This window comes from Dendropsophus ebraccatus, chromosome 11 (genome assembly GCF_027789765.1).
Source record: "Dendropsophus ebraccatus isolate aDenEbr1 chromosome 11, aDenEbr1.pat, whole genome shotgun sequence".
Classification (NCBI taxonomy): Eukaryota; Metazoa; Chordata; class Amphibia; order Anura; family Hylidae; genus Dendropsophus; species Dendropsophus ebraccatus.
The window spans coordinates 53,551,128-53,569,378 of NC_091464.1; the positions used below are offsets into that span (position 1 = coordinate 53,551,128).

General features: G+C 42.3%; 2 protein-coding genes across 5 annotated transcripts in view; one reads left to right on the plus strand and one right to left on the minus strand.

Annotated features, from left to right (window-relative positions):
• Positions 1-14,647, minus strand: FKBP6 (FKBP prolyl isomerase family member 6 (inactive)). Of its 2 annotated transcripts, XM_069945944.1 has the most exons (8): positions 14,485-14,646; positions 11,115-11,232; positions 9,081-9,170; positions 6,419-6,621; positions 5,867-5,986; positions 4,971-5,165; positions 4,459-4,568; positions 2-268 (listed from the first exon to the last, which is right to left on the minus strand). In XM_069945944.1, exons 1-8 carry the CDS (start codon positions 14,560-14,562, stop codon positions 184-186), a joined length of 999 nt encoding a protein of 332 aa, XP_069802045.1. In that variant the 5' UTR covers positions 14,563-14,646; the 3' UTR covers positions 2-183. The 2 variants fall into 2 exon arrangements, with proteins under 2 accessions (XP_069802046.1, XP_069802045.1); XM_069945945.1 differs by lacking the exon at positions 5,867-5,986 and having other exon boundaries at positions 1-268; positions 14,485-14,647.
• The window catches only part of TRIM50 (tripartite motif containing 50), a 19,093-nt gene continuing 15,162 nt past the window's right edge, over positions 14,321-18,251 (plus strand). Inside the window, exons 1-2 of one of the 3 annotated variants that reach the window (XM_069945941.1) lie at positions 14,321-14,883; positions 17,926-18,067. The gene's annotated coding sequence lies outside the window, so the exon portion shown is untranslated. Of the gene's footprint in view, positions 14,884-15,078; positions 15,098-17,925; positions 18,068-18,251 lie in introns of those variants that run through there. The other 2 variants (XM_069945942.1, XM_069945943.1) reach the window with 2 other exon arrangements.

Consider the following 18,251-nt stretch of genomic DNA (forward strand, 5'->3'; position numbering starts at 1 on the left):
ACCTTTATTACTTTCATAAAGTACAAACACATTACCTACAGTCTTCCTGGATGTCACAAACAAAACCATAAACAATCTGTAAAAAAAAGTGCAATATAAATCCCCCAAACCTTTTGTCATTTTGACAATTGTTAAAGAAACTGATGAGAAATCAGAGGTTGTCATCAAAAGCCACCATCTCCATTAATGCTTCGCTGCCATGGATGACTTAGGGGCAAACATACGAACACAAATCTCCACCTGCTGTTCCTTGTACTCTTTGTAATAACTGCAAGGGGAAAAAAAACAAAACAAAAAGTTTACTTCCACTTTTTTACTCCATGCAAAAGGTAAAAAAAACAGAAGGACAGGGGCTACTGGGAAATGTCAATGTCAGCCTCCTGTCTACTGAATCTACCAGATTTCTGTGTCATCACAACACCACAGGAACTACCCACTAGTCAAAAATGCAAGAAAAAAAGTGTGTCCACAAACCCACCCCCCCAAACCGCTGGTACCGTCTGTTTGATGATAATAAGTCCTTCCCAGTTGTGGTTTTTAAAATGTGCCCGGTGCCTTGGTTAGGCTAAAAAATTATCTTTCAATCTGCAGCAGCCGAGTCAATGAGACATGGCCTAGGGCAAAGAAGCTCTAGGCCACTCCTCATTGACTCGGCAGCTGCGGTTTAAAGATAATTTTTGACCCTAACCATGGCACCAGGCGCATTTTAAAAGACAAAACCGGGAAGGACTTATTGTTATCAACCGGACAGAAACAGCTGTTTGGGGGGGGGGGGGGGGGTTGGTGGGTACAATATTACGTCAATGTCACTACTCTGCCCCCTCCGAGGGGTAAGAGGCTATGCAAAGAGCAGTTACTGCCTTTAATGTGTGACTGTGACTTCCACAAAACATCATATTTCCAAAATGCCTGTTTACCATCAGCCCTCTCTGTATCAGAGACCTGTATACTGTGAACTCACTATTCACTTATTGTAACAATCTAAATCTACACAGTCACTCCTTTATTTCCTACATCTTAGGGCCCTTTTACACAGAAAGATTATCTGACAGATTATCTGCCAAAGATTTGAAGCCAAAACCAGGAACAGACTATAAACAAAGATCAGGTCATACATGAAAGCCTGAGATTTCTCCTCTTTTCAAATCCAGTCCTGGCTTTGGCTTTAAATCTTTAGCAGATAATCTTTCTGTGTAAAAGGGCTCTTACACAAAGACAGAATAGAGGCCTTGGTGTAAGAAAAGTACAGTGGGGAAAGAAAGTATTTCATACACTGCCGATTTTGCAAGTTTTCGCATCTACAAAGAATAGGGAGGTCTGAAATTTTTATCGTAGGTTCACTTTACCTGTGAGAGACAGACTCTATAACAAAAAAATAAATAAATCATATTGTATGACTTTTAAATAATTAATTTGCATTTCATTGCATGAATTCTTTGATCAGGTACCAACCAGCAGGAATTCTGTCTCTCACAGACCTGTTAGTTTATCTTTAAGAAGCACTCGTTACTCACCCTGTTGTAATTGTTGTGTCACAGTCCAACCTCTCCAATATGGCCAAGACCAAAGAGCTGTCTAAGGACACCAGGGATAAAATTGTAGAACTACACATGGCTGGGAGGGGCTACAGGACAATAGGCATGCGGCTTAGTGAGATGGCAACAACTGTTAAACCAATTATTAGATATTGAAAAAAAAACAAGATGACTGTCAATCTTCCTCGTTCTGGAGCTCAATGTAAGATCTCACCTCATGGGGTAAGGATGATGTTGAATAAGATAAGAATCAGCCCAGAACTACATGAGGGTACCTGGTCGATGAAATCAAAGGGGTAGTGTGATAAGCAATTATTCACTAAATAACACACATTACAAAAGTTATACAACTTTGTAATGTATGTTATATTAGTGAATGGCCCCTTCCCCGTGTTTTCCCCCCCACCCACACCACCCCCGGAAGTGTAGTGCTCTATACTCACCTGATTCGTGTCGACCCTCGTCTGCCATCTTGAGACAATGATGTCATCTTCCGGCCGCCCTCTGCCGCGTCATCAGCTGCTCAGCCACGATTGACTGAGCACACAGTTATGCTCGGCCAATCGCGGCTGAGCTGCTGATGACGCAGCAGAGGGCGTCCGGCACGAGGGATGACATCATTATCACAAGATGGCAGACGGGGGTCAACCCGAATCAGGTGAGTATAGAGCACTACACTTCCGAGTCTAGCGTGGGTGGGGGGAGAACACGGGGAAGGGGGCCATTCACTAACATAACATACATTACAAAGTTGTATAACTTTGTAATGTGTGTTATTTAGTGAATAATTGCTTATCGCCGCACTACCCCTCTAAGAGACCTGGGGCCACAGTCTCAAAGGTTACTATTAGTAACCCATTAAACCAGCATGGATTTAAGTCCTGCAGGTCATGCAGGGTCCTCCTGCTCATGTCAGCACATGTACAGGCCCGTTTAAGTTCACCAATGGCCATCTGGATGACCCAGAGGAGACAAGGGCGAAGGTCATGTGTTCAGATGAGATCAAAATAGAACATTTTGGTATCAACTCCACTCGCTGTGTTTGCAAGACGGAGGAGGAGTACAGCCCCAAGAACACAGTACCAACTATGAAACATGGGGGTGGAAACATCATACTTTAGGGGTGCTTTTCTGCAAAGGGACAACTGCAGCATACTGAAGTTTGGGGGGAGGATAGATGGTGCCATGTATAGTGAGATTTTGCACAACAACATCCTTCTTTCAGTAACAGCCAGAACAACTAAAGAGTGGCTAAGTAAGAATCATTTCAAGTTCCTGGAGCGACTTAGCCAGTCTCCAGACCTGAACCCAACAGAAAAGGTGCATAAACTCAATGTTGCCAAGCGACAGTCCCGAAAACCTGAAAGATTTGTAAGGAGGAGTGGGACAAAACCCCTGCTGCAGTGTGTGCAGCCTGGTCAAGAACTACATCTGAAATAGCAAAAACAACGGTTTCTTTACCAAATACTAAGTTCTGTTTTTCTACAGTATCAAATACTTATGTCATAAAATATAATGCTGCATAATTACTTAATAATCAAATGTGATTTTCTGTAATTAATTTTACAAAAATTACAGACCTCTTCATTCTTTGTAGGTGTAAAAACTTGCGAAACCATAAGTGTATTACTGTATACTTATTTTTCCTACTGTATGTGAGGCCCCTTTTATGCCACAACTAGTTAATAGCAATTGGGATGCTCATGATAGGGTTCTATTCACATCTACCAGTGAATGTGAGCCATCACAAACAGCCATTAATCTGGGAAAAATAGGAAACAGTGCAATTTACTTGCTTAGCTGGTCCTGGGCTCCTCTGCCTAAAGAAGCAACACATATGGCATGTCTACTCATGATTTACAACCTATGGTATTCTTCTGATCCAGTCAATTTGCTACTCCAAATTAGACTCAATTTATTTAAAGGCACTTTTACATGGGATGAGAACGTAGCACCAGTCTCTGGTCAGCATCCATTTACTGAGCCTTTACACAGCTCAGTCATTTGTGGCTCCATAAATTGTTAGATCAATTGTGTGGTCCTTGTGTGGCTTCACCATTGTCAGCTGCGCACCCACTTACACAAAACATTGCATGATTAATAACAATGATTTTATTGCCCGCACAAAAGATTAAATGTAGCCACGGCGTTTTACACAAGCCAATTATCGTACACGAGTCTTCCCACAAATGCTCATTCACCCAACAATTGTCCTGTGTAAAAGCGTCTACTTTAGTTAGTGTTAAAGTGGACACACATGCTTTATGTCCTTTAAGGCAGCCCAATAGGGGGCGGTCTACAGAAGCAAACAAGTGCCGCTCAGCAAGATCGGCACTTGTTTGCAGTGCCTTCAGAAGGCACAATCAATTGCACTGCTAGGCCGCACGGACAATCACTGTATCGTTCATGCGCCCATTTGAATAAACTGCTGTCAGCTGCACATCCTGTTTACATAGGTAGATAAGCTCCTTGGCTGATCACTGACACTTTTACACAGGCTGATTATCGGTCAAAGAAGCGTTTCTAGCAATGCCTCTTGACGAAAATCGGACAATGTACAAGGCCCCTTAGTCTTTCTTCTGTTTTTTCTTCACCAGGTATGTTGAGGGATCTTTGGCATGGTGAGCCAGATGCCTCTAAAACTTAGAGGAGACTGCAATTGGTCTTGTTTAGCATCTCCTCTGCCACTTACTGAAGTGGACACACTAAAGTTATTGAAAAGAAACAGAAGTTGGTGCTATACTCACATTATTCTTGGAATATCTGGCGATTATGTACTTTAGCTAGAAAGTAACTACAAATAACATTGAGAATTTGGCTCTAAATATAACTATTAACAATCTTGTGGGACGATCCATTTAAGCTTCGATAAGATTACATTTTTTTTTACAAACCCTGTATCTTTTAAAATATAAAGTAATACCTTGCCAACCTCTTCAGTTCACTGTTAATTTCCAGATTGAATGGTTCCACCCTCTGGGCCCTCAGTAAGAAGGTGCGTGCCTTCTCATATTCTCTCAACTCAAGAGAAGCCTGAAAGAAAAAAAAATAATAATATACATTTGTGTAATTGCTTCTTTTGTTCTCCTATATCACTTAGGAATGGGATCTAGAAGAGACCCTTGTGGCACACAAATGGTAACCATTCTTTGCTCACAACACAGTATTAAATGTCCATAATGTATTTTAGTGTTGTTATTACAGCTAAAATACTGAGTCTTTTGGCGTTTCTAATGAACCAGTCTTAGATCGCCATAGGACACTCTAGCTCAGAGAAGCCTTGGGGAGAGCAACATGAATCTGAATATTCAGCAGATTATATAGTTGGGGTTCATGAAAATTATTCATAACCTGTTTGTAATATCTTCCACTTACCATCCAGATAAAGAAAAGCTAATGCACAGTTGTAAGTCATGTTACTCTATGAATACACACCTGCCCACAGCGAAACAAAGCCTTTGCATTTTGATTGTCTATTGCCAAAGCCTTCTCTCCCCATATCAGAGCTTTAGGTGGACGTTCCAGCTTTAGATACGTAAGCGCCAAGTTCAAGTTCACAAGCAGACAAGCGGCATCAAGCTGTTTCTTCTCCTCCTCTGTAGAGACTTGACGCAAGAGACATAAAGAAGCCTGTTTATATGGAAAAAATTTAATGAGAGGTATTGGAAAATGGTAATATTACATTACTTGTAAATAAATATGACATGAACTATATTGCACATAATATAAACAAAAAGACTACAATGGCGTAACATAGTATACAGTCACTAAGTAGCAGAGGGGCTGATTTACTAACATGTTACCGGCAGCAAATTGTAGGGTTTTTGTCCACTTTCCCTGTCTGTTTATTGTTTCAACACATTTACTAAAGGTATGCCATACAACCCGACAGAAAACCCAACAAACCCGTCATTTTTGTCCAAAACCCCACCACACCTGTCGTGGGTGTGTCCTTTAAAACCCGCAACAACCAATAGATTTATTAAGCAAACCGTCATTTTTTGACAGGTTTTCTATTGTAAAAACCAGCCACTTGTAGTGCAGCGGGATGGTTGGGTTTTAGTTTTGTTCTGTGAAAAATCTTGCAGATTTACTAAGGGCGTGCCCCACATTAATGAATTGAAAAGAATCACAACCAACAGCATAATGGCTTAAAATTGACATTCCAATGCATAAAAGTGAATTTCTCTTACAGAAATGTCTGCAACAAAACTCCAGGATGCAACCAGAAACACTAAACCATCCCACTATTATCTAGTCAGGTGTATTTCCACCACTTTGGGTTGAAAGACAACCCAGCAACCAGTTACCACCCCTGAAGTGCAACTTACCCGTTTATATCTATCTTTGGCATCATAAAACCGGTTCCGCTTGAAAAGGTAGTTACCAAACTGCCTTTCTGTAGCAGCAATTTTCAGGCTCTTTTCAAGTGGAAATGTTGATTGTTGGCGCTGTAACAAATAAGAGACTTAAATGAGAAGTCCCACAAACACTAAAATAAGCAGTCAGGCAGACAGGGCAGAAAATAATAAACCTGTAAACTCACCCCTCCTTGAGCCTTCGTGGTGCTGCTCCAGGGTCCTGATGGTGACTGACATCTGCAGCTGGAAACCGGGTACGTAATGTACCCGACTCTCCCAGCAGCAACATTACGGCCTAGCTGAGTGATTGCCTCGCCCCTGTTGCTGATTGGCTGAGCGGGCAGGGAACGGGACCCTGGAGCGGCACTACGTGGTGCAAGGAGGGGTGAGTTTACACGTTTATTACTTTCCCTTTCACCCCCTGCCTGCTGATTTTAGTCTTAGTGGGACTTCTCATTTAACTACTTATCTTGCTTTATATAAGAATCCAAATATAATCCATTCATTACATACAAAGCTTACCAGAGATAAATTGCAAAAGTCATCAGACTCTGCTGTATCCAGGAAGTCCAGCATCTCTATCTCAAAGAGAACAGTAGCAGCTGGAGGTATGAGTGGAGGGCAACCCATTGTACCATATGCATAGCTTGGTGAATAAAGGAACCGCGACAATTCTCCACGCTGCATGGACAGCACACTGAGCTCCATACCAATAAGGGTGACATCTGCAAGGAAAAAAAAACAGACTATAATCAAAAACTGAAAAAAACTTTTATGAATGTGCACCATTTACCATTGTGACCACACAATTTCACAAATATTGTCCATTGATTACATTCTAATTTACAGGCCGAAATTTTTTTTATTTTTAGTTGTAATCATTATTGTTAGGATGCTCCCTGGAGTTTGCTGTCGTTTGTCTTTTAACATGTTAAAAGACACATGACTGTGATAGCAGCCATTTGCTGCCATCGCCCGGACGATCTAGCGAACAGCTGGGCAACACCCCCTGTACTCACCCGCTTGCTGCAGACACATGTAATAGCAGCGACAGCGAGCGTAAAAGAGGAGCAAACGAGCGCTGTCAGCGTTCGTTTGCTCTTTTATGTCACCCCGTGTAATAGAGGCTTAAGTATAACTTGTTTATGTTTCCACCACACCCTGCCCTGAGATTTTACACATTTGCCTGGAGTTCTCCTTTAAGTGTGACTAGATGTTCAAAAAGCAACAAATAAGAGGTGTTAACTTGGACCGACAGTCTAGCGATACGTAAACAGCCTGAGCCACGGTGATAAATCTTGTCGATTTTTAGACTATCTACTCCAGTCTGTTCTAAGTTTTCTCTGGAGATGTCATGTTGGTAACCTTTTCCAATATTGTGTCAATGAAGTCTCTTATTCTGAAGATACAATACACACTATGGGGGAGATTTATCAAAGAGGGTGTTAAGTGAAACTGGCCCCTAGCAACCAATCAGATTCCACCTTACATTCCTCAGACTCTTTGGAAAATGAAAGGTGGAATCTGATTGGTTGCTAGAGGCAACTAAGCCAGTTTCCCTTTACACCATGTTTGATAAATCTCCCCCTATTAGTTTTTAGAGAGGCATTAATGTAACATTCCCCTCTACTGTAAGACATTTCAAGGGTGCTATGCCCTACATAATTTTGTAACTTCCTATGCTGCCCTTTTTATACCTGTCTCTTTTATACGACCTCTCACTATGAAATACAGCTCTGGCAGTCTTCAAATTTTCATCACAACCCTCACTATTTACATTGGGTCATATTTTATATATATTGTTTCATTGTGTGCTTCACATAACGTCATGCACACATCGGAGATTGTCTGTGACATGTCACCGGAATCTATATAGCACTATTGGCTTCCTCTAAGATTCTGTTGTGTTGTCCCCCTTCATTGTAGGACAATGTAGGGATATTCTTTGATTCCATACGTCAGGCTCAGGGTGCCTCTCTATGTGGTATCACTAACTGGATAAACCTTCACTCCTTCATTTAACTTGGTTAGGGGGTTGGTTAATATACTTACATACCGACTGGTTCGCCCTTGCCTTCTAAGGGATTTACTCAAGCTACACTTCTGTCTTGCACATATAATTGTTAGGAAACCATACATCATATATCTACCCACCAATTGTGCCTTTTTCTACATGACCACTCCTATCCCTTCCAACTTCGCACTTCTAACTGCTGCTCGGGCCGTTCTATATCACACAACGGTGATATAACTTTGCACAATAGGTCATACCATCTGTAACTGCTGCTCTGGCGGTTCTGTCACACAGTGGTGATATCTCTATGCAAAATAAGTCATCTCATTTGTAATTTGCTACGTTATATATTTCTTGTTTCCCTTCGTGTGTTCGGCATACCGTGTTCTACCTGTTTTATAACAGTAGTATTTATTGATACAAATGTGTGCTTTATTTTGTACAATCTTGTACACTGTCAGTTTATTTGTATCTTTGATTCATCTGGATGCTCTGCATTGTTATTGCTATTTTCGTCGATACTTTATTGTTTCTTATTTTAAAAACTACAATAAAATATTGTGAAAAAAGGAAGATTTTTTGGGGGTGTGGAACCAATTGTCTGCATTTACATTATTTCTTATCGGAAAATTTGCTTTTGTTTAAGAGTAGATTTGGATTACAAGCACGGTCCCGAACGAATTATGCTCGTAATCCAAGGCACCACTGTAACTCCAATTGAAAACTTCAGATGTTCTGTGCCATTTTACAGAATAACTTTAGCCTGCTAAATGTATCTCTGCAAGCAGTGAAAATAAGAGGGGGAAACACATGGCTACATGATCAAACTACACGGAGATGCACAGTTCTGCATAGGCACTGTATACATAAAATGGATAAATACTATTTGCAAGGTGGCTTCATTCCATATTCGATGCATTAGAGCAATAAAAAATGGGCTCCAAGATAGACATATCCTCCAGAAAGACGGGTGAATCCATTTTTACATTCTAAAAACTAGTAAATTAGGTAAAACAATTCACCATCTTATCATTTGGATACTGTTTCCATCGCTGCAAGATATGGTCTCCCGTATGAATTATTTTCCAGGGAACCTTGTAACACAAGTAACATCACTTCTTCCTACAAACAATGAACTAAGGGGGCTTCTGTAATACATTCTGGTCTCACCTTCACCAAGCTTCATTAGCTGGGGGAAACGTCGAAATCTATTTGTTTCAAATGGCATGTCAGAATGTTCCAGGTATCCAGAAAACTTTACTGCAGAGGTAAGAAGATCGAATTTTGAATATTGTTTTACTTTATGCGTAAAAAAGCAACATCACATCTAGTTACTGGATGACACAAGGAGTTCTCCCCTATGGGCAAGAATAGGCTCTACATAATATACTGATCACATGGGGGGAGATTTATCAAAGGGTGTAAAATTTAGACTTGCAAACTGCCCACAGCAACCAATCACAGCTCCTCTTTCCTTTCACCAGAGCTGGAAGCTGAGCTGTGATTGGTTGCTGTGGGCAGTTTACACCAGTCTAAATTTTACACCCTTTGATAAATCTCCCCCATAGTGTCTCCCTGCTTGGTCCCCATAAGTGTAAAGTTTGCCACCATCAATGTATTACACAATGTCCATTCACATCAAAGGACTGTCCCCAATGGTGCATGTCTGCTACAGAGAAATATGCTATCTGTGACTGCTTTCCACTCTGAATAGCAGAAGTGGATCTGCTGACCCTGGGTCTCCACTGTTAAAGGGGTTATCCAGCACTGCAAAAACATGGCCACTTTTGCACCATTCTTGTCTCCAGGTTGGGTGACTTTTTAAAACGCAGTTCCATTGAAGTAAATGAAGCTTAATTGCAAACCACACTTAAACTGGAGACAAGAGTGGTGCAAAAGTGGCCGCCATGTTTTTGTAGCGATGGGTAACCTTTAAACCCTTTCATCTGTTAAGATACCATGCCTTTTAAGGCTGGGTTCACACTATGTATATTTGAGGCTGTATTTGTGAGGCTGTATAGCAACCAAAACCAGGAGTGGATTGAAAACACAGAAAGGCTATGTTCACATAATGTTGTAATTGAGTGGATGGCCGCCATTTAATGGCAAATATTTGCTGTTATTTTAAAACAACGGCTGTGGTATTGAAATAATGGCCGTTATTTACTGTTATATGGCGGCCATCCACTCAATTTCAACATTGTGTGAACAGATCCTTTCTGTGTTTTCAATCCACTCCTGGTTTTGGTTGCTATGAGGACCTGACATGAGGACCAAATACAGCCTCAAATATACATAGTGTGAACCCAGCCTAAATGTACATTTCATTGATATTCATAGAGCACCAACCTGTTTAAAGCGACTCCGTACCCACAATCTGCCCCCCCCCCCAAACCACTTGTACCTTCAGATAGTTGCTTTTAATCCAAGATCTGTCCTGGGGTCCGTTCGGCAGGGGATGCAGTTATTTTCATTAAAAAAAACCTTTTAATCTGGCAGCACTGTGTCTAACGGCCGGGGCGTACATTTGTTTATGCATTAGGCTGGCACACCCTCTCTGTCCTTCCTCCCCACTCTCCTCATCATTAGGAATACTCCAGGCAGATTGCTTCCTATTCCCCACCTGTGGCAGCCCGGCACATGGGCTGGATTGTTAATACACCTGTGCAAAGCTTAAACAGCAGTAAATGTTCCTGGATCATTCCTAATGATGAGGAGGGTGGGGAGGAAGGACATAGAGGTGGTGCCAGCCTAATGCATATACAAATGTAAGCCCCGGCCGTTAGACACAGCGCTGTAGGATTAAAAGTTGTTTTTATGACAATAACTGCATCCCCTGCCAAACGGACCACAGGACAGATCTTGGATTAAAAGCAGCTATCCGAAGGTACACGTGGTTTGGGGAAGGGGGGGTCAGATTGTGGGTACGGAGTCGCTTTAAAGTGGTTGTCCAGCGAAAATCTTTTTTCTTTCAAATAAACTGGTTTCAGAAAGTTATATAGATTTGTAATTTATTTCTATTTAAAAATCTTGTCTTCCCATACTTATTCGCTGCTGTATGTCCTGCAGGAAGTGTTGTTTTCTTTTCAGTCTGACACAGTTCTCTCTGCTGACACCTCTTATCCTGTTCCCACTTTTTTATTTGATAGTTTTTAGTCTGGGGTCTCATTTTTGCTCAATACTTCAATAGGTCACATTACTTACAGATTACTGTGGCATCAGAGGGAACCTTCTCTCCACTTCCGGCTCGGATCACCTCTTTTAACACTCCTCTGTCTCCTGTTATATCCTCCATGTTCTGTGCCAGTCTCTCAAACACAGACTAGAAGGAAAACATATGAAACAATAGTGAAGTATGGGGTAAAGTTACTATCCATGTAATAAAAGAACAAATTCCCTTATAAAAGACTGCTCAACTCCCCTGATCAAATAATTATATTCCCCATAAAATACCAATCCTGAAATAAGGCCATTGCATTGTGCTTTCCGTGTTATTCTTCCTGGAACAATATAAAACAAGTGGGTGTTACATTTCTTTTCTTCGACAGGGCGAGTCTATGCAGTCTGATACTGGTTTGCGGTCATACTCAGATAAAGATCTTTTAATGTAAAGGACCCTTAGTAAAGCTCTACTCTTTTTTTCTTCCTATATTTTTTTCTTATGAAAAAGCTGAATCTTAAGATATTTGATGTCTCATGAGTGAATCTATAAGGCAATATTCCCACAGTGCAGAAATTTCTACAACTGAGTATCAGCTCCATTTATATGACCATCACAGAAAGTTCTGCTATGTGTGTATATACGCTTCAGGCTAAGGATACACGTAGCAGATTTGCAGACAAACTCTTAAGGGCAGGGCCGGACTGGCTATCTGGCAAATGCCAGAAGGGCAAGCACTCCCTACTATAGAGGGAGGGAGTCCCCAGGCCAGGAGAAACATGGCTGCTGCCCTGTTTCCTCTAAGGCTGCACCCTCCTCACACACTTCTGGCTGCTGTGTCCCCCACCCTCTATAGCTTATATTTAACTCCAAGACCGCAGGGCAGAGCCTCCATCTCTCCCACCTGTAGCTATTATGCTCCTCCTAAGGTGTATGTGTGTAATATCTATAAATGTGTGCAATAAATGTCTCAGTAGATGTATGCATATATTGTATGTGCATAAATGTGTAATGTTTATACATGTTAGGCTTCACATTTGTGTTGTTTTTGTTTGCTCCTGATCATTGGACAATAATTTAAAATGGAGATGCTGTAAATCTGCTCCAGACAAGATTATACAGAACCACAGTCCAATACGCACCCATACAGAACCATACAGTACTATAGGCACCCATAGAGAACAATACAGTGCAATACGCACCCATAAAGAACTACACAGTACATTACGCGCCCATACAAAACCATACAGTACAATACGCACCCATACAAAACCATACAGTACAATACGCACCCATACAGAGCTATACAGTACAATACACACTCATACAGTACAATATGCACCCATACAGAACAATACGCACCCATACAGAGCTATACAGTACAATACACACATACAGTGCAATATACAGCCATACAGTACAATACACACTCATACAGTACAATATGCACCCATACAGAACAATACGCACCCATACAGAGCTATACAGTACAATACACACATACAGTGCAATATACAGCCATACAGAACCATACAGTACAATACACACCCATACTGAACCATACAGTACAATATACACTCCAGACAAGATCATACAGAACCATACAGTGCAATACACACCCATAAAGAACCATACAGTGCAATACGCACCCATACAGAACTACACAGTACATTACGCACCCATACAAAACCATACAGTACAATATATACCCATACAGAGCTATACAGTACAATACACACTCAGACTCTGGCTGCGTTCACACTACGTATATTTCAGTCAGTATATGTATATTTCAGTCAGTATATGTATATTTCAGTCAGTATATTTCAGTCAGTATTGCAACCAAAACCAGGAGTGGATTAAAAACACAGAAAGGATCTGTTCACATAATGTTGAAATTGAGTGGATGGCCGCCATTTAATGACAAATATTTGCTGTTATTTTAGAACAACGGCTGTTATATTGAAATAATGGCCGTTATTTACTGTTATATGGCGGCCATCCACTCAATTTCAACATTGTGTGAACAGATCCTTTCTGTGTTTTTAATCCACTCCTGGTTTTGGTTGCAATACTGACTGAAATATACGTAGTGTGAACGCAGCAGTACAATATGCACCCATACAGAACCATAGAGTACAATACGCACCCATACAGAACCATACAGTACAATACGCACCCATACAGAGCTATACAGTACAATACACACTCATACAGTGCAATACACACCCATACATTACAATACACACCCATACAGAACCATACAGTACAATACGCACCCATACAGTGCAATATACACCCATACAGAACCACAGTACAATATGCACCCATACAGAACCATAAAGTACAATACGCACCCATACAGAACAATACGCACCAATACAGAGCTATACAGTACAATACACACATACAGTGCAATATACACCCATACAGAACCATACAGTACAATACACACCCATACAGAGCTATACAGTACAATACACACCCATATAGAACCATACGCACCCATACAGAGCCATACAGTACAATACACACTTATACAGAACCATACAGTGCAATATACACCCATTTAGGACCATACAGTACAATACACACCCATACAGAGCCATACAGTACAATATGCACCCATACAGAGACATACAGTACAATACGCACCCATACAGAGCCATACAGTACAATACGCACCCATACAGAGCCATACAGTACAATACGCACCCATACAGAGCCATACAGTACAATACCCACCCATACAGTACAATACCCACCCATACAGTACAATACCCACCCATACAGTACAATACCCACCCATACAGAGCCATACAGTACAATACCCACCTATACAGTACAATACACACCCATACTGACTCTATTGATATTAAAGGAGTATTCCTCCCAAAATTATTTTTGCATTAATACGTTGCCCACCCATAGCTTTCCATCTTCCCAATATAAAGTTGTTATCTAGATGCATCCACCCCCACAGATTGCATAGCACCATCAAACCTCAGTCCAACCTGTGACGCTCCCTGCTCCTGGCCCGCACCCTCCGAGACGGCATTACGTGTCCTCAGTCTCTTCAATGGGCTGGGTTACTGCTTCTACTGCTTCTGACAGCAGCCCCCCCCGACCCCCCCCCCTCCACAGTGTGTGCCCACCCTCACCCGCCCTGCACCCTGTATCCCCCCACCCGAAACGTACCCACTCTCTCTGCTCACCCTGTGGCCGCTCCTGTGAGTGCAGCCCCCTTTACTGATTCCCCCGTCCTCGCCCTAGACCACCAGCGCCGCCATGAATACAGAGCCTGCTGTGAGGGACAGAGCCCGCCAGAGGCGCCGCCATACACGGCGATACAAAGCGGAGGAAGACTAATGAGGCGCCGGGCCAGTAGCTGCCACCCCTGCGCTGCCATCTCACCGGTCTATGCCGGACGTGGCCTCTCGGGACCCCAGGAGACGGCTGGATCCCATTGCTACCACTTCCTTCTGTCGCCATGTCTGGAACTCCCGCCACAACGCTACTTCCCCATAAGCGACCCTGCGCCCTCTAGTGAACGTGTGGGTAATATCAGCCAATCACAGCGCACATTCTAACAGGAGCGCAGCGGCTCAGCCAATCAGCGCGACCCAGTGTCTTGTTGCTGAGGTAGCGCAGTGAGGGTGGGGTAGGAGCAGTTCCTGCCTGTGTGATGGTGTGAGGGGGCGCTGCTGAGTTATATATACATTGCTTATATACAAAAATAAGAAATTATAGGTTCTGTTCACACAGGGCTAAATTACTGCAGATTATATGGGAATTTTGACTAATCTGCTGAAGGTAATACAAATCTGTAGCAGTATTTCAGCTGTGTGAACTTCCAGTTAATAATGCATGAAGGCGCCTACACAAAGTGCTAGCACCCACGGGTGGGACCACAGTTATGAGTGAATGGCTAGCTGTAGCCATGTCTGCAAGCACTTTCCATTCATCGCTAATTGCAAGCTGCTTAAAGTGAATGTGAAAGTGATAAGTCCTAATGTCAATGAGAATGGTGAGCACTAGCCGTGGCCTATATCCTAACTGCAGGCGCCATGTGCCAGGATGGGTCTCCGAAACACTTTGCACACGATATTATATGCAGTTAAAGGGGGTTTCCACCCAAGAGCTATCAAATGAAATGCTCCCAAACCTAGCCGGTCTTATCAACTCCCCTGAGTATTTTGAGCCATCTCCCATCTTTCTAGCTACCACCGTTACAAGCCAAGATAACTTCGGCAGGGAAACTATTTCCCAGCATGCATTGCACCTCAAAGCCAACTGCTAAGTATCTGCCTCATCTTGTAGTATCTGCCAATCGTTGGCTGCTTCTACTTTAGGGCCAGTTCACACTGAGCAGATTCAGCAGAATTCGTTGAGGAATCCCACCTGCCTTAGTGTCAAACAGGGTGTCTATGAGAGGGCTCGCACGCCTCCACTCTCCTCCGATGTCATGTCAATTTTTTGAGCGGAGGGCCGCGGAGGCGCGCAAGTCCTCCCATAGACAACCTGTTTGACACTGAGGCAGGTGGGATTCGGCGGCGGATAGCTCCCCCACAGAATTCTGCCGAATTTGCTCAGTGTGAACTGGTCCTTACACTGTAAACAAAATATCCATCTATTAGCCTAAAAAATGTTAAAGGGAAACTGGCAGCACGGATATGCATATATCCGTGCTGCCTGTTTCCAGTCAATGATCCCAGCATCACATACATATCTTTGGCGAAACTGTGTAATCTTTGGTAAAAAACAAAATATCTTTAATCCGGCCTGAGAGTGTCACAGAAGTGTGTCTGTGGCACTGTGAGCGCCCACTCCGCACAGCCTCAGCCCGCTCTTCTCTATCTTCAGGCCAGCCCTCGCTGTCAATCATTCTGGAGGAGGCGGGGAGGCAGCCTAAAGATACAGCAGCAGCCGGGCTGCGGAGCAAGCTGAGCCTGTGTGGGGCGCTGTCTCTATAGCAGGCAGATGAGCTTTTGCTTTTTAGATGCTTTTTTCCTGTACTGACCTTGAATTTTATGGTACATTGTTATTTGATATCTCACTTTTTCTCTGAGCGTATCACATGCATTCGTTAAAACATTTAATTTAAAAAAAAAAAAATTGCTGGATCCCAATCAGTTTGTAAGGTTCAAAACAGACATTCGACCATCTGGGCTGATTTATTAAACATGGTGTAAAGTGAAACTGGCTCAGTTGCCCCTAGCAACCAATCAGATTCCACCTTTCATTTTTCAAAGAGTCTGTGAGGAGTGAAAAGTGGAATCTGATTGGTTTATAGGGGCAACTGAGCCAGTCTTACTTTACACCATGTTTGATAAATCTCCCCCATCAGGTTTAGCCCATTCTCCTGCAATGTTGATGGAGAGGAATCCTCATTATAGTCAATTTTCTTCACCATAAATCCCTAGGTCAACAAATCTCCAGAGTCTATAACACCCCAGACATTTATTCAGGCCCTTACGGAACTCTTGTGAATTCACAATGACCTTTTCCTTTGGCAGAGAGTTCCATAGTCTCACTGTTCTTACAGTAAAGAATCCCCTTTTTAGGCTATGTTCCCACTAGGTATTGATGAGCTCAGACAGTGGTCGTTGTTGTCAGTTGTTCTTGCCACACTCTGGCACACCTCTCCACTCCTTCCTCCTCGCTCTTCTTCATGAATAATCAATGCTCCTGCTCACTCAGCTGTCAGCCAGTGTCCCTGATTGCAGATCAGTCCTCTGTAGGCAGGTTATGTCCGAAAGAAACACTCAGATAGGGTGGGTTCAGACTATGGAATTTGCCCGGATAAAATCCGCCGATAAAAGCCTATTCCGTAGCCTGTACGTGCTCACGGCCGCACGCCTCTCCGCCCGTGCCATAGACACCATTCTATGCATGCTGTGTAATCCTTTGTTCTCTGCTGCCGACTAATCTCGCTCCTCCCCCCTCCCCTCTCCATAGCTCAGACAGGGTCTGACTGATTAAAAAAACTGTCGAGATTTCCCGATTCTGAGCAGTGGATGACAGAAAGGAGAGGAGGGGGGACCTGGGAAAAGGCTTTTTTAATGCAGATAATAGCATATTTGCCTAAAAAATCCACTTACAAAGTTTCTTAAAATCGCCTGGACTATTGATTTCTGCAGAAATTTTTTTTTAACGACAGTGACACTTGTTATGTTGCTATCTTTACACACAGTATTTTTGTTTAATATTTTGGTCAGTATTTTGCAACCAAAACCAGGAGTGGATTGCTAACATAGAAAGGCTATACAAACACTGTTGAAATTGAGTGGATGGCTATCATTTAATGGGAATATATCGGCCGTTGTTTTAAAAAAAACAGTAATTATTTGCCATTAAGTGGCTGCCATCCACTCAGTTTCAACAGCATGTGAACATAGCCTCTCTGTGATTTCAATCCACTACTGGTTATAGTTGCAAAATACTGACAAAAATACTGTGTGCGAACATAGCCTTAACAATGATACAATAATGAGAAAAAAACAAAACAAAAACAAAGAGTTCTATGTCATGTCCATCAGGGGATTTGATCCAGAGACCAAACTGCTGGCAGGTCACTAGACAGGTGAGTTACCCCTAGACCACAGCCCCTAAACAGTTTCTTGCAGACATAACCTGCCTACAGAGGCATTATCTGCAATCAGTTGAGCCAAACTGCATTATCAGGCAAAACCCATCCACAGGTATGTCCCTTTTAAGGCAGCCAGATATTGAGAATGCCAGCCAGGTAAGGGTCTGGGGTATAATATGTAATATCCTGAGATTCTTTTCTATTTTTTTTTAATACTTGTGTTAGGGTTAATATGGTCAGGTGTTCTAATATATTTTTCCTCGCAGTACCTCCCCACCACTATTAGCTTACAGAATGACTGCACCCACCTCACATGACTGTAGATAAGGAGTCACTGGAGTTGTTACACACAAGTACCATACGCACATTTCCAAGGACCATGCTGGCTGCTCGCTGACTGAACAGCAGGTATGTTTTTTAGACCATATGATATGATACTTTATGTGAATTTCGTTTTTATCATTCATGCTTCCAGATATTGATACAGAATTGATCTATGCATCATATATACTGCCTACTGTAAACAATTAAATGAACTGTAGACTTCAATAAATTATATATTGCTCATAGATATGAGATCTTAGATGTCAGA